The sequence below is a fragment of the Cnephaeus nilssonii genome (assembly GCF_951640355.1).
Source record: "Cnephaeus nilssonii genome assembly, chromosome: 10".
In the NCBI taxonomy this organism is placed as follows: Eukaryota; Metazoa; Chordata; class Mammalia; order Chiroptera; family Vespertilionidae; genus Cnephaeus; species Cnephaeus nilssonii.
This window is the reverse complement of record NC_137081.1, coordinates 7,040,191-7,056,491: the sequence shown is the minus strand read 5'-3', so window position 1 is coordinate 7,056,491 and position 16,301 is coordinate 7,040,191. Positions and strand designations below refer to the sequence as shown.

General features: G+C 53.5%; 1 protein-coding gene across 2 annotated transcripts in view; it reads left to right on the top strand.

Moving 5' to 3' along the window:
* The window catches only part of RFTN2 (raftlin family member 2), a 49,156-nt gene that overhangs the window by 28,933 nt on the left and 3,922 nt on the right, over positions 1-16,301 (top strand). For both annotated transcript variants that reach the window (XM_079781982.1, XM_079781983.1), the window contains exons 9-11: positions 2,047-2,168; positions 3,480-3,583; positions 13,612-13,690. In XM_079781982.1, coding sequence (XP_079638108.1) covers positions 2,047-2,168; positions 3,480-3,583; positions 13,612-13,690 — 305 coding nt within the window. The remainder of the gene's footprint in view (positions 1-2,046; positions 2,169-3,479; positions 3,584-13,611; positions 13,691-16,301) is intronic.

The following is a 16,301-nucleotide window of genomic DNA, read 5'->3' as shown; positions in this document are numbered from 1 at the left end:
CGGCCCCAGCGGAGACAGCTGCTGGCCGGAGGCGGCGCCCCGGGCCTTGGCACTCCCGGACGCCGCTCTCTCTCCAACTAAAGGAAGTGTACCAGTCCCGGGAGCCCTGGTACTCAGAACAAGAAAACAGAGGCAGAGCCACAAAAACCTACGGTTCTCGTGTCACAGAGTCCCCAAGGAGACGGGTCACAAATAACGACATGGTTATCAAAGTAGATCATTATTTTTAAAATTCATATGCCCATTCTAACTAAAGGACTTAGGACAGAGCCATTTTTATGGTGGTTAGTGATGCCCTGCACTTACAATCAGAAAGAGACTTAGCCGGTTTGGCTCAGTGGATAGAGCGCTGGCCTGGGGACTAAAGGATCCTGGGTTCGATTCTGGTCAAGGGCACATGCCTGGGTTGTGGGCTCGATCTCCAGTAGGGGGCGTGCAGGAGGCAGCCAATCAGTGATTCTCTCTCATCATTGATGTTTCTATCTCTTTTCCTCCCTTCCTCTCTGAAATCAATAAAAATATATATTTTTTTAAAAGAAAAGAAAAGAAAGAGACTTGATTCTTCTGGTCACTTTGGTGTGACAATGGTCAGGTACATTTAAAAGGAAATAGGGCATCTACTGTCCTCAGAAAACCATTTCTAACTAGTACCTTAAACTGTCCTGGACACCACTCGGAATAGCATAAACTCTTCGCGATGGTCTGTCTTAACTGTCAGTGATGATGCATAATGATTTCCTCTTGAGGTGCATAAGCCTGTTCATTAAAACTACGAATTACATGGAAAGCACCCTTGCCTCCTTGTATTTAAGCTGAGCAGAGCCCTGAAACCTTCGCAGGCCTGTGTTCCTGGGATAACGGTCAGCCAGGCCAACGTGGATGTGACATTGCGCCACGTGAAAGCCAGAATGTCCAACCCACATGTGACCGTGGGAAAACTGTGTCCGATTGCAAAACTGGAGACAAAAGAACCCCCACAAAGTCAGTTCAGCTTGGGCCAGGTGGTCCCTGGGAGCCATTCAAGAAAAGGTCCGAGGGGCCCTCCCCGGAAACTGCCTGCCTGCAGGCGTCCTTTCCACAATGCCTCCTGTTCAGGATCTTCCTGTCACCATTCTTTTTTTTAAGCGTCATTGAAGTAAAGCATTGTTCCACGTTTGTATTTTTGAGGTAATCTTGCCTCACATTCGTGTTCCTATCCCGCCCGTACATGTCAAGGGTTAATAGGGTTGATGATGTTTCTCTCAAGAGTAGAACTAACATGCAGACAGCAGACAGATCAGAGACCACAAGGCGCGGGGCGGTTTCTTTCCAGGCGCTCCTTGGGCTTAGGGAATCCACTTGCCTCTCCGTGGAGGGTATTATTTTATCTTGTTTTGGTTATTGTCGCTTTCGTGTTTACAGTTTGATTTTAACTCGCTGACGTATAACACTGTCTTGACCTTGGCAACAAAAATTTAACCTCAGAGAGGAGGGGGGGTGTTGCTGATGGAGCCATAACAAGTGTTTACTAAGGGATCTGCTGTTTGCCTTTCTGCTTCCTACGAGGGTTAAGGATTGGGACGCTCTAAAGCAGGCGTCCTCAAACTACGGCCCGCGGGCCACATGCGGGTGTTTTAGCCGTTTTGTTTTTTTACTTCAAAATAAGGTATGTGCAGTGTGCATAGGAATTTGTTCATAGTTTTTTTTAAACTATAGTCTGGCCCTCCAACGGTATGAGGGACAGTGAACTGGCCCCCTGTTTAAAAAGTTTGAGGACCCCTGCTCTTAAGAAACACTTTGGCCCTGACCGGTGTGGCTCAGTGGATAGAGCGTCGGCCTGCGGACTCAAGGGTCCCAGGTTCGATTCCGGTCAAGGGCATGTACCTTGGTTGCGGGCACATCCCCGGTAGGGGGTGTGCAGGAGGCAACTGGTTGATGTTTCTCTCTCATCGATGTTTCTAACTCTCTATCCCTCTCCCTTCCTCTCTGTAAAAAACTAATAAAATACATTTTTTTAAAAACACTTCGTATTTGCAACTCTTCTCAACCGCATCCTCTTCCTCGCAGGGGACCACGTGCCGAAAGCGCTGGACGGGTTCTTCATCTACGAAGAAGAAGGCTCCGGGCTGCCAGGGTCCAGCCGCACGGGAAATGACGCCATCGTGGTGGAGCAGTGGACCGTTATCGAGGTAAACGGCCGTGGGCTGACCATTCGGCTTTACTTTTATATTTAGTTTCCTATTATTTTTTAACTATATTTTTATCGATCTCAGAGAGGAAGGGAGAGGGAGAGAGAGATAGAAACATCCATGATGAGAGAGAATCATGGACCGACTGCCTCCTACACACTCCACACTGGGGATCGAGCCCACACCCCGGGCATGTGCCCTGCCTGGGAATCGAACCGTGACCTCCTGGTTCCTAGGTTGACGCTCCACCATGGAGCCAGGCCAGCCGGGCCAGCTTTATATTATGTTAACGGCCTTCACCGGCTCGCACGGTGAGCCCCTCCCGCGGTCTGTGCAGCCTTCAACCAGGAGCAAACCGCTCTCCGCTGGGGGAGCAGTGCTGTAGCCGGCGCCCACCTGGTGATAAGACAGCAAAACCGTGATGTGAGCATGAATGGCAGTGTGTCCCCAAAGGCTGGCCTGAACCCAAACAGAGCCCCGGGCCCTGAGGCTCTCTACGCAGTGCCCGCGCCTGGTGGGACGGGGACAAATTCCCACGAGGGCTGGCGTTCCTCTCCAGCAACCAATGGACCTGGGGTCTGACCTTGTGAACTCTCAGAGGCAAAGGTGTCCGAAGGGTGCTCCCTCTCCGCAGCCGAACCTCCACCGCCGCCCTCCGAACCGGAGGGGGACAGGCGCCCGAGGGGACAGGCCGCCCGAGGGGACGGGCCAAATTCAGGCACACTGTGTGTGGCTCTTTCGTGGACGCGTTTGCCTTTCTGGCCTCACAAGGGCGGAGACACAGCCCCTGTTTCCAGGAAGCCAGAAATCCCAGGGAGAGGAGGGGACAGGGTTGGGGGAAGAGGTAACGCGCCCAGTAAAACCCATTCCAGTTTTAAGCTCAAAATAAATCAAAGCCAGTCGCAAGCCCCTCTCACCTCTCACTCCCGGCTCCCGCTCCCCGCTCCGGCCCTCGGTCCCGGCCCCGGCACGGGTTTCTGAGCGCGGGGGCCTGCACGTTACCGGGATGCAAACCACCTGGGAGCGCATTGAAAACACAGGTTCCCTCTCCCACCCCCATTAGTGTTTGAGGCCAGACCAGGCCCAGGGGATGGAGCCAGGAAAGCCCAGATTCTGGGGAGCAGCCGGAGGCCCTGACACCCCCCAACCCCACCCCAGTGTCTCCGCTGGGCCAGGGTTCGAGGCAGGCAGCCAGGAAGCCGGCACCAGCGAAAGTGAACTTGCTGGAGGGGGCACCCATCAGCACCCCCACGCCCTTGCCTGACCCCCTCGCGGCTGCCGGCCTAGCCCTGAGCTCTCGTTGTCGCGCAGGGCTGCGAGATCAAGACGGACTACACGCCCCTGCTGTACACGCTGGCCGAGTTTGGGTGGCTCCTGACAGGCGTGCTGCCCACGCCCATCCTGAGACAGGACAGGTAACGCCTCCTCCCGCACTCCCTCTCGCTCTAAGTCAGAGTTCAGCGTCAGCGAACTCCGCTGAAGGAATCCTATGTAAAGCCCCCAAAGGCATTCCCTGACTTCTCATCTCCTCTCGGGCCCTGGAGATGGGCAGATCTCACCCCCTCTGTCAGGTGTGTGCCAGCGGCTCCGCCCCCTCCCCCAGGGCAGGCGAGTTCAGGCCGGCTCGGCCCCGGGGGCGGCAGGGAGGGACCAGGAGCCTGTCTCCCAGCCCCTCGCAGCCTCAGCCTCGGCACCCCACCGGAAGGCCGCACTCCCCTTTTCCTACTCAGGGTGCTGGTTGGCTCTTCCCCAGAGTGAACACTGAGTCGAGATAAATCTGCAGACAGAGAGGCACAGCCCACGCTGTGGGGCCCCAGGTCCTGCCCTTCTGCTCTGCCCGTGCACAGCTGCCCTCACCCAGCACACAGCTGGGGCCAGGCCCGCAGAACCCTGGAGGCCGGCATGGAGGAGGCGGCGTCCTGCCTCCATTCGTCCTGCAGTGTGATGGGTTCCTTTTCCCCTGAGCATGGGCTTGTTAGCTGTTCCCCCTGAAACGAGTGCCTACGTTAGAAAGTTAGGACCAAAATGCCATCCCTTCACGGACACCAACTTGTCCCTTTCTCCTTTTTACTACTTGTCCCTATTTCCTTTCTGGGAAGGAAAACATGAATTGTAGTCTTTTTTTTTGAGAGCGAGCGAGAGAGAGAGACCTGTTAAGTCCTCTGTGTGAAGTGCTTTCCTGTCCTGGGCTGAGGCGTGCCCTCTGCCCTATTTGGCACCCAGGATGTGACTGAGGCGGCTGTCCTGCGCGGCCGGTGGCGCCCTGCAGGGGCAGCACTGCACCGGGGCTGGTGTGGCCCAGGGCGGCCGCTCCCTCCCGCCTCGCCCAGCCTCCTGCGTCTCTGGTGTTCCCAGCTTAGCAGCTTCCCTGTGCCCCAGGTCCCCCCCCACTTGAAAGGCATTTGATTGACGTGGCTTGATAACACGGGTGGGGAGAGGGGCAGAGGCGGGTACAGCGTGAACCAGCTCAAGCTTTGAAAGGGGGATTAGAAGGAATCAGAGCGGTTCACCTGCTTTTCTTCTCAGAGATCTGTTGGTAATTGTGAGGGACAGCTCCCCGGAGCGTCATTCCCCACCTTTTCCAACTCTGTGACATCCCTGTCAGATCTCAGTGCGGCGGTCACGCTCAGGATTCTGTCTTCAAACCAAGCAACCTGAGTCGCTGGGAGCGCGCCCAGTGGACAGACAGGAGCTGGTTAGGCTTACAGCCCCCACATGACCAGACCCTGGGTGACTTAGAGAGGGACCAGGCCATAGGACACACTTCTGTGTGGCATCCGGTGAACACAGTAAACTGACAACGTGGAGACAGACTCGGGGAGACAGGGAACACACTGCCGGCTGTCGGGGGGGGGGGTGGGCGGGGGGGGGCTGGGGGAGAAGAGTGAAGGGATTAAGCAAAGAAAAAAAAAGCCTCATGGACACAGACAGCAGTGTGGTGAATGCCAGAGGGAGGGGGTGGTGAGGTAGAAGAGGCTGTAATGGGGGGATGATGGTGACGGAAGGGGACTTGACTTGGGGTGGTGAACACACAATACAGGTGATGAGTTGTAGAATTGTGCACCTGAAACCTATATCATCTCATTAACCAACGTCACCCCAGTAAATTCCACACACAAATAAGAAGCAAAGCATCCGTCAGTGAATGAAAAGATGTGAAAGCTGCATATAGAGCCTGCCCCAAGGAGCTTGTAGCAGGGGGGCAGCGTACACCCCGTCCATAACCAGGGGCTTGCCTTCGGGCTGGGCCAGGCCAGGTTATGGACTGTGTCGTATAACACAGTCAGCAGTCAAGGGCTATGGAGTACTTTCGTCTGTGCGTTCCATAGTCGTATGAAAAGTAAGAGAGCGTAGAGGGCGGGGGATTGCAGAGCAGGGTGAAAAAAGGTAAAGGGATTCAACAACAAAAATACGGAGACGGGTAACAGTGTGGCGATAGAGGTGCATGGGGTGGGGGAGGCGGGAGTAGTCAAGGGGGGATAAATGGGAAGAGACTTGATGTTGGGTGCCGAGTGCACGATGCAGTGTGCAGGTGTTTTATTGAACTGTGCAGTTGAATCTGTATGGTTTTATTAACCAAAGTCACCCCAATGAATTCAATAAAACAAAATTAGTTTATAAAAAATAAATAAGAGGGCGTGTAGACTGCCAAAGTGAGATGGAACCCTCAGTAGTACTGAGGTTAAAAGGCGGCGTGCCCAGTGGGCAGGGCCCCAGTTCGGAACCTGCCGTTGACCCGGAGAGAAGGCAGTAGAAAAATGTATTTTCGCCGTCATCGCCCTTACGCAACAAGGAACACTAGAACCCCCAGGGCCAACTGCTCTTCCCTGTGCCAGGGACATTTCCCAACTTCATCCCACTTTGTTCCTTTGTGCTGTGGAAGCGGCTGCAAGACAGACAGTATGGGATGAAGGTAAAGGTTCGCTGGGACCTGACCGTGAAGGTGGCTGCTGAAACCTGTTTATCCTCTGCCTGTGGATTCCTGTCACGCGCTGGCCCTGTGGCTGTCACGGGGCGCACAGCCAGTCCTGACAGTTGGCCATGTCATCTTTACATAAAGAAAAAGACTGCATCCAGTTCAACCTGGCGGGGTGGACGATAGAGCCTGAAAGAGTTTCGTCTCTGAAACTAGAAGAATGGTCCAGGCTCTGAGCTTAACGAATCTCTCGTTTTTTGGTGCCCTGACCGGGGATCAAACCCACAACCTTGGCGTAAGGGGACGGCTCTATCCAACTGATCTCTCGGGCCAGAACGAAACAAACCTCATTGTAATCACAGTATCACCAGGAACGAGCTCTATGACACTACTACTTTTTCTTTTTTCTTTAATTAATTTTATTGATTGATTGATTGATCTCAGGAAGGAAGGGAGAGGGAGCGAGAGATAGAAACATTAATGATGAGGAAGAATCATTGATCGGCTGCCTTCTGCACGCCCCCTACTGGGGATGGAGCCCACAACCTCGGCATGTGCCCTTGACCAGAATCAAACCCAGGACCTTCAGTCCACAGGCTGACGTTCAACCCACTGAGCCAAACCGGCTAGGGCGGGACCTAATTCTTTAGCAGAACCAAAGTCCCTATGAAGTTGCAACCCTGGGCAAGGATGATAACCCAGCTTGTCCCACATCATGATATTTCAGCAGACGTCAATAGCGTAGCTCACGCTACATGAAATCAGCACTGAGGCTTACAAGCCAGTAGAAGAAACAGCGGTAATTAACGACACTATGAAGATGCACACTTACACGCATGCTCACACCCGGAAAGACCGGTACCTGTCACCGTCTTCCCTGGGAGCCCACCTGTCGGTGCAAACACCAGTGAAAGGCTCTTCCTCACGTACCTTTGTCTCCTGTGCAATCGTTGTCTTAAACAATTCCACCTTCCCTTCTCTTACCTAAGCCCTACCTGAATGGTCTATTCATAAGGTGTTTTCTCCTTCTTTTCTTAATTACTCCCGCATATCCCCTTACCAGATTGCATGAAGGCATTGTCTCAGCGGGTTTCCAGGTGAAGGGTGTTACTTCACTATCCTCGGCAATATCACACCACCAATGCTCAAAGCTGGTTACCATGGAAACCTCAGTGTGGTCATCTGATATCACTACATTGTTCCAAGATGATCATTGTCCACCTGGAGAACTTACCAGAATCCCTTCTTAATCGTTGTCGCTGTGCAATTATATAAACGGGCCCGATTCTTTTCTTTAAAAAAAAAAAAAACAAGGTGAAAATTGGCAATCTCTTTAGGGCAAATCTGGTAGAGGATCAAATTAGCCGAACTAGGAGCTAACATTGCTGATCTGAACATAACCCCAGGAGTACAATGGACGCTGAGCCAGAGTTCCCGCTGTGTGGCTACCTCAAAACACAGTCACTCCCCTCTCCCCAAACACCAGTGGGCGAGGGGGCAGGGTCGTGCAATTAAACAAAAACCCAAGGTGATTAGAATGCACGTTCATAAGCACTGAATTATAACCTTACAGTAGAGAGAAAGAGAGCCCGGCCAGCAGGGGTCAGTGGTTGAGCGGTGACCTATAAACCAGGAGGTCACGGTTCGATTCCCGGTCAGAGCACATGCACAGTCCCCAGTATGAGGCGTGCAGGAGGCAGTGGACCAATGATTCTCTCTCATCATTGACGTTTCTCTCTCTCTTCCTCTCTGAAATCAATAAAAAAAAAAATTTTTTTTTAAAGCAAGAATGCTAGAATCCTGTGACACTTCACTGAGAATATAAAATTCTGCTCCTTAAGGACGAGGTATAAACAACAAGAGAGAAAGCTGGCTTTTCCCTGTGAGGTCAGACCCCACTCCCCTCTAAGAAAGGCTCCCGGCCTCCTGACCCCTGAGCCCAGGAGCAGCGAAGGCCCTGGCGTGTCTGAGACCCGCTCCGGACCCTGAGTGCCAGCCGGAGCAGGAGCTGCTGTGTGCACGGGGAGGGGGGCTGGGGTCCATGCGGGCCCTCTCACGCACCTCCCCGCCCCCTCTGATTGAAGTTCTGCGCGGCATCGTGTAATCACGGTGACCCACCCTCAGCGTCACCCGGCAGGGAGCAGCGTTCTGATAAGGCCGCGCTTTTTAAAATGGCTCCTTTGTCTGCCGTGTGCACTCAGCAATCACTCCTCTGCATCATGTGAACCTTGTCCCGGGGGAAGGGCTGGAGGAGCGAGCGTGCGGTGCCCTTGGTGGCTTCCCCACACACACACCTGAGAACCAGGGCGGGGTCCCGGGCACCGGCTTCCCGACCTCACACACCGCCAACCACAAAGGGGCAAGCTAAAGTTTAACCTGATGATTCTGCTTTTAGCCAGTTAACGTTGGTTTCATATCTCATTTCCAAGTGGCAATCACTAAGCCACGGCAATTCATGAATGTACACGGTGACGCCAAACTGATCAGAAAAGCCAGTCCCGCTCCCTCTGGTCTAAGGGAGGCGGGGGCCTCGCGGGCAGCTTCCTGGGAGCGGGTTTATGTCCCTCGTGGCCAAGCAGCTGCCCACCAGCCCCTCGGAAACCAGCTCGCTTACGTTCAACCTGATCCTCGCTCTTGCGTCTCATTTACTAGTAAACAGCATGCTTCTTCGCTTCAACGCAAGTGTTGACTGAGTGCCTGGTGTGTACAGGCCGTGTTTTACCCACTCTAGGGGCAGACTCCGGGTTTGAGCCCCGTCAGGGCACAGACAAGAGTAGACCCATGAATGCACAAATGAGTGGAACAACAACCCATCTCTCTCCCCCACCTTCCTCTCTCTCTCAAAGCAATAAAAAAAAAAATTTTTTTTTAAAGGAAGTACAAGTAAATGAATTCTTGAAGATCTCTCCTAACTTAAAATCCAAAAAATTCAAGACTGGATATATATGTGAGGATTTTAAAGGAGGAGGAGGAGGAAGAGGACAAGGGGAAGAGGAAGGAGGAGGACAAGGGGAAGAGGAAGGAGGAGGACAAGGGGAAGAGGAAGGAGGAGGAGGGGGAGGAGGACAAGGGGAAAAGGAAGGAGGAGGACAAGGGGAAGAGGAAGGAGGAGGACAAGGGGAAGAGGAAGGAGGAGGACAAGGGGAAGAGGGAGGAGGAGGACAAGGGGAAGAGGAAGGAGGAGGACAAGGGGAAGAGGAAGGAGGAGGACAAGGGGAAGAGGGAGGAGGAGGACAAGGGGAAGAGGGAGGAGGAGGACAAGGGGAAGAGGAAGGAGGAGGACAAGGGGAAGAGGGAGGAGGAGGACAAGGGGAAGAGGGAGGAGGAGGACAAGGGGAAGAGGAAGGAGGAGGACAAGGGGAAGAGGAAGGAGGAGGACAAGGGGAAGAGGGAGGAGGAAGAGGAAGAGGACAAGGGGGAGAGGGAGGAGGAGGAAGAGGAAGAGGACAAGGGGAAGAGGGAGGAGGAGGACAAGGGGGAGAGGAAGGAGGAGGAGGGGGAGGAGGACAAGGGGAAGAGGAAGGAGGAGGACAAGGGGAAGAGGAAGGAGGAGGACAAGGGGAAGAGGAAGGAGGAGGAGGGGGAGGAGGAGAAGGGGAAGAGGAAGGAAGAGGACAAGGGGAAGAGGAAGGAGGAGGACAAGAGGAAGAGGAAGGAGGAGGACAAGGGGAAGAGGAAGGAGGAGGACAAGAGGAAGAGGAAGGAGGAGGACAAGGGGAAGAGGAAGGAGGAGGACAAGAGGAAGAGGAAGGAGGAGGACAAGGGGAAGAGGAAGGAGGAGGACAAGGGGAAGAGGAAGGAGGAGGACAAGGGGAAGAGGAAGGAGGAGGACAAGAGGAAGAGGAAGGAGGAGGACAAGGGGAAGAGGAAGGAGGAGGACAAGGGGAAGAGGAAGGAGGAGGAGGGGGAGGAGGACAAGGGGAAGAGGAAGGAGGAGGACAAGGGGAAGTGGAAGGAGGAGGAGGGGGAGGAGGACAAGGGGAAGAGGAAGGAAGAGGACAAGGGGAAGAGGGAGGAGGAGGAGGGGGAGGAGGACAAGGGGAAGAGGAAGGAGGAGGACAAGGGGAAGAGGGAGGAGGAGGACAAGGGGAAGAGGAAGGAGGAGGACAAGGGGAAGAGGAAGGAGGAGGACAAGGGGAAGAGGAAGGAGGAGGACAAGGGGAAGTGGAAGGAGGAGGAGGAGGAGGAGGACAAGGGGAAGAGGGAGGAGGAGGACAAGGGGAAGAGGGAGGAGGAGGACAAGGGGAAGAGGGAGGAGGAGGACAAGGGGAAGAGGAAGGAGGAGGACAAGAGGAAGAGGAAGGAGGAGGACAAGGGGAAGAGGAAGGAGGAGGACAAGGAGAAGAGGGGGGAGGAGGAGGAGGGGGAGGACAAGGGGAAGAGGAAGGAGGAGGACAAGGGGAAGAGGAAGGAGGAGGACAAGGGGAAGAGGAAGGAGGAGGAGGGGGAGGACAAGGGGAAGAGGAAGGAGGAGGACAAGGGGAAGAGGGAGGAGGAGGAGGAGGAAGAGGAGGAAGTCTCCAAGACCACTTTGACAGAAGATTTGCTTGTTTCTCAAAACTCAGCAGAATCACTAAGTGTGGGGCACTCAATGGCGTGGGGCCAGAGTTTCAATGTTGCATTTGTTTTCCAGAAAAAAAGAGCTAATAGTGAGGTTTTGGTTTTGGTTTTGGTTTTTTGCATAATAAAAGTCGTAACTGAGCAACATTAGCTGCAGACTCCTTCCCCTAAATCCATGGAGACTCTGAATACACTTCAGAGAAACCCAAACCCCACACGGTCTTTGGCAAAGGGCACTCACCACGAGGGTAGTTGACTAAGGGGAATACTGAGTAGCTCCCACAAAGGAGCATCTGGAAAGAAAACTAGCTCCGGCTCCAGCCCCTCGACTGAAAATCTACGTCAAGTTCCTCACGCGAGGCCCAAGTTCGCCTCTTCTTCTTCTTAAAAGGCAGATTTGACAATGCAAACAAAAATTCTAATTAAACATTCTTGGCCTAATAATCCCGCTTCTGAGAATTTACTTCAAAAGATTTCCCTCGAGCCAAAACCGGTTTGGCTCAGTGGATAGAGCGTTGGTCTGTGGACTGAAGGGTCCCAGGTTCGATTCCGATCAAGGGCATGTACATTGGTTGCGGGCACATCCCCGGTGGGGGGTATGCAGGAGGCAGCTTGTCGATGTTTCTCTCTCATCGATGTTTCTAGCTCTCTATCCCTCTCCCTTCCTCTCTGTGGAAAATCAATAAAATATATTAAAAAAAAAAAAGATAGACTAGAAAGACGAGACATATTTCTATGGCAGCATTATGTATAATTAGCAGGAAACTGGAAACAACCTAATTTTTCAATAATAGAGTACATTTCAGTATCTTAAGTCTTTGAGACACTATGCAGCTGCTAAGAATCTGATCAAGTGCACAAACAAGGAAAGGGTGTTACGTGAAGAGCATAGAACACAGACATGCAAATATGTGACGGTTACAGACACGCAGAAGCACACATGTGACAAGGACTAGGAGGGGACATAGAGGTGAAAGTAGTGATGTTAGCATGTGAGGTTACACATTCTCAACATTCACATTTTCTTTTGTAATGACCATATTCCGTTTTGGTTTTTTTAATCCTCACCCCAGGATATTTTCCCATTGATTTTTAGAGAGAGAGGAAGAGCCCTAGCCGGCTTGGCTCAGTGGATAGAGCGTCGGTCTGTGGACTGAAGGGTCCCAGGTTCAATTCTGGCCAAGGGCACATGCCTGGGTTGCAGGCTCAATCCCCAGTGTGGGGTGTGCAGGAGGCAGCTAATCAATGATTCTCTCTCATCATTCATGTTTCTATCTCTCTCTCCTCCCTTCCTCTCTGAAATCAATAAAGAAATATATTTTTTTAAAAAAGAGAGAGAGAGGAAGGGAGAGGTATATAGAGAGATAGAAACATCGATGAGAGAGAAACATCCTCCATCGGCTGCTTCCTGCACAACCCCTACTGGGGATCAAGCCCACAACCCAGGCATGTGCCCTGACCAGGAATTGAACCGTCGACCTCTTGGTTCCTGGATTGACGATCAACCACTGAGCCACACCGGCTGGACCCACAGTCAGTTTTAAGGAATTTTTTTTCCTTGTTCCAGCTGCAACTTGTATAAAACTACTAGAGGCCTGGTGCACGAAATTTGTGCAGGGTAGGGTCCCTAGACCTGGCCTCCCCACCTCCCTGCCTCCTCCTTCCCTCACTCCCTCAGCTCCCTGCTGCCGCCGCTGGTCACCCACCATGTTCCGCACCACCCCCTGGTGGTCAGCACACGTCATAATGAGCGACCAAACTCCCGTTCTCCTGGACGAACTCCCAAGCGGACAATTTGCATATTAGCCTTTTACATATGCAGATTTCTTAATTATTTTGGACTGGAAGGATTTTTACAAAGGACTGTTTTACAAAGGAACATTCCTGCCAAGTGTGGAACATAGAGAATGACTGATTGACCATCTGCCTCCTGCACGCCCTACACTGGGGTTGGAGCCAACAACCCAGGCATGTGCCCTTGACCAGAATCGAACCCGGGACCCTTCAGTCCACAGGCCGACGCTCTATCCACCGAGCCAAACCAGCTGGGGCCCAAGTCCTTTTTTGACAGGTTTCTTGAACTCGCCCTGATTCTGAATCAGAACATGGAAGCCAGGGCTGGCAGCGAGGAGCCAGGGGGCTGTGCCTGAGGATGTTTACCTCCCATGGGCGTTCTACATGGAGGAGGAGGCCGAGGAGCGCATCACGACGCAGACCTTCATCACGGAGGTGCACCCTCACCCTCGCTCTGCGGGAGCGCTGGTTCAGAGCCACAGGCCAGACGCGTCACTGTGTCGGACCACCCAGTGGCCGTGCCTCAGGATCGGGCGCCTGGGGAGTAGGGACTCCGACCAGCAGGCCCGAGGCCTTGAGATGCTGCAGCGCGTCCAAAGCCGGCCGCTGGCGGGGATGACGGGCAGCCAGCCGCCCCCAGCATCCAGCTGCACCCCACCCCCTGCTTTGCCAGTCAGGATGGGACGTTGCATTTCAGCTCCAGGCCCAGAAAAGCAGCCAAACCAGACCTGTGACCCCATCTGCCCTCAGGACCAGCTGCGTTGAGTAAAGACCTCCTGCCCCCGTGCCGGCCAAGCCATCAGTGGAGACCACAACCCTGAGAGGACACACCTGTGAAACTTCTGAATGTTCTGTTGAGATCTCCTGGGACCTCCCCTAAACTCTCCACCTTAAACCCTTCGGATGGAGGACCCAGTGCCGCATCCCGGGAGCACGCCTGCCCCTGCCTCTCCCCTCCCTCTCCCCTCCCCCGCGCTGCCCCAGGCAGGCTACATGAGCCTCCTCACTCCCAGGCTCCTGGGGCCTTTTCTTTCTCTCTATAACTTGTTTCCTAAACTCATCTTCCAGGAATCCCTTTTTATACCTCTGTGATTAACCAAACAAATGTTCTCTTACAGTTAAAAAAAGGAATTACTGATCCACAAAGACTAATGCTGTTGTTTTAATTTGCAGCGAAGGGAATTTGGCTACGAAGCAGGTGGTGTTTCTTCAGAGACCCGCTATGTGGAACGCAGCGGCTCAGACCCCAGAAGTGAGTAATACGGTGCTGTATAGGCTGGCTCAGTGGTCGGCAAACTCCTTAGTCATCAGAGCCAAATATCAACAGCACAACGATTGAAATTTCTTTGGAGAGCCAAATTATTTAAACTTAAAAACTTCTTCGAACGCCACTTCTTCAAAATAGACTCGCCCAGGCCGTGGTATTTTGTGGAAGAGCCGCACTCAAGGGGCCAAAGAGCCACGTGTGGCTCACGAGCCGCAGTTTGCCGACCACGGGGCTGGCTGTTACACTGGAGCATTTTGGGGAGCACAGGTGGGAAGTGTGGTGTTGGTATGGAAATAGTCTTCTCGCCTGAGGCATGCGAGTGCAGGCTGCCCGCCCTGAGCCGGTGCCCAGGGGACTGGGATGGCCACTCAGAACGGCCACTGGGGCAGCAGGATCACTTTGAGCTGAAGGCGACCGACCGACCGACGGAGGAGGAACCGCTCCCGCCTCCTTCCTGACAGGAGCAGGTGTGCAGGTCCCTGTGCGGGCGGCTCCCTCTCCTCACCAGGACCAGGAGGAGACAGGCGCCAGAGGTGGCCTGTCCCCGGGGACCGCACTGATGAGTCTGCATCAACAAGCTCCCTCAGTCACCCTCTCCCTCCTCGCCATGTCTTAGAGATGTTTCCAAGACAGTAATAGACCTACACATGCGCCCTGGCTGGGTGCTCAGTGGATAGAGCCGGTCCCGGGTTCAATTCCTGTTAAGGACACCAGCCCAGGTTGCGGGCTCAATCCCCAGTAGTGGGCGTGCAGGAGGCAGCCAATCAATGATTCTCTCTCATCATTGATGTTTCTCTTTCCCTCTCCCTTCCTCTCTGAAATCAATAATATCTATCTATCTATCTATCTATCTATCTATCTATCTATATATATATATATATATATAGATATAGATATAGATATAGATATATAGATATATATTATATATTAGAAAAATATATATATTAGAAAAAGAAGTTATAAAAAAAGGAATATTGTGCTCAGTGGAAAGGTGAGCTGCACACCCGTGTGCAAACACAAATACGTAGCTCTTTAGAGAAGAAAACAGTAAAACGCACCACATTTTAACAGCGATTTCTTGCAAGATGGGGTTGTGGGTGGGTTTTGCTTTTCCCTCTGGTCCTGCCAGGTCTTCCACACCGAACGTGTATTTTGTAAGATACCTGGAAGTTTTCGTTTGGGAACACGCAGATGGTTAACTCGCCTCGTATGTTCGGTAGGTGTGGGAAGAATAAGGTGAAACGCTGGGCCTGCAGTTCGAGGCCAGCCCTGCCCCAACCTTGGACCAACCCCGCCTTCTTTCTGGGCCTGGGACCTCCCTCTGTCGAGTGAGGGGTTCGCGGAGGTGCTCCCCAAGGCCGACTGGGCTGCAGGCTCCGGCGCGCTCAATCCTCAGGCCCTGCAGCTGGATTGACTGGAAAAGCTATTATTTCACACTAGATGCCCGGTGCACAAAATTCGTGCATGGTGTGTGTGTGTGTGTGTGTGTGTGTGAGTGAGTGTGTGTGTGTCCTTCAGCCTAGCCTGCACCCTCTCCAATCAACTGCTGGCTCCCAACTGCTCACCTGCCTGCCTGCCCGATTACCCCTAACTGCCCTCGCCTGCCCTCCTGGTCACCCCTAACTGCCCTCCCCTGCAGGCCTTGTCCCCCCAACTGCCCTCCCCTGCTGACCTGATTGCCTACAACTGCCTCCCCTGCTGGCCATCTTGTGGCAGCCATCTTGTGTGTTGGAGTGATGGTCAATTTGCATATCACTCTTTTATTAGATAGGATGGAGGGAGGGTGGGGTGGGGGAGGCACTGTCTCTGCTGAAGATGTACTTATTAAGAGTCACGGGAGGAAAAGGGAAGTGTTCTGAAATCATTTTTAGAGTTCCCGTGGGAAGGATTTGTCATCTTCTGATACCTGACCTTTAGATCTTCTGATACCTGACCTTTACATGTGGTGGCCGTTCCCTGAATACCTACCTGAAAGGGAATCGCTCGGAATAGCGCGTTGCTCCAACTAGCACCCGTTTTCACTAAGAAAGTCCGCACTGATGGGTGAGGGCGGGCCTCTGTTGGCGGGGACACAATCGGGAATTTGTTGCAGAAGCGACCTCTGGCTCTGTGCTGAGGAGGCAGGAAAGGCCGGCAGCCAAGTGCCCAGGCCCTCGCCCTCCCGTCTGTGTTCATTCACGCAGCGTCGGGAGGGCGTTCCAGATGAATGGGCGCTTTGTGCACGTGGGAAAGGGCGCGGGCAGCCGGGCCTGAGAAAGGAGCCCCGACTGGCAGGGCCCATCGGCGCTGCCTGCAGCCCAAAGGCTGGCTCCTCGCCGGCTGGTGTCCCCGTGCCAGGAGAACAGGCCATGCTCAAACCCTGTGCCCGGGGAAGAGTGAATCTGCCAGCTCCACTCCGCGCATTAAACTCAGTGCGCTTGGTGAATGAGAAGAAAAGGAAGAGGGTTTGCCATCTAGTGTTTGCACTGGATGAAGTCGAGGGGGGCGCTGGGAAATGCCAGCACCTCCCAACTGCGTCTGATTCGGGACGGGAAGCCGGGCCTTTCTGTGGGGAATCGGCCCAGAGTGGGCTCGTTCCCTTGAACTTGCCTGAGGG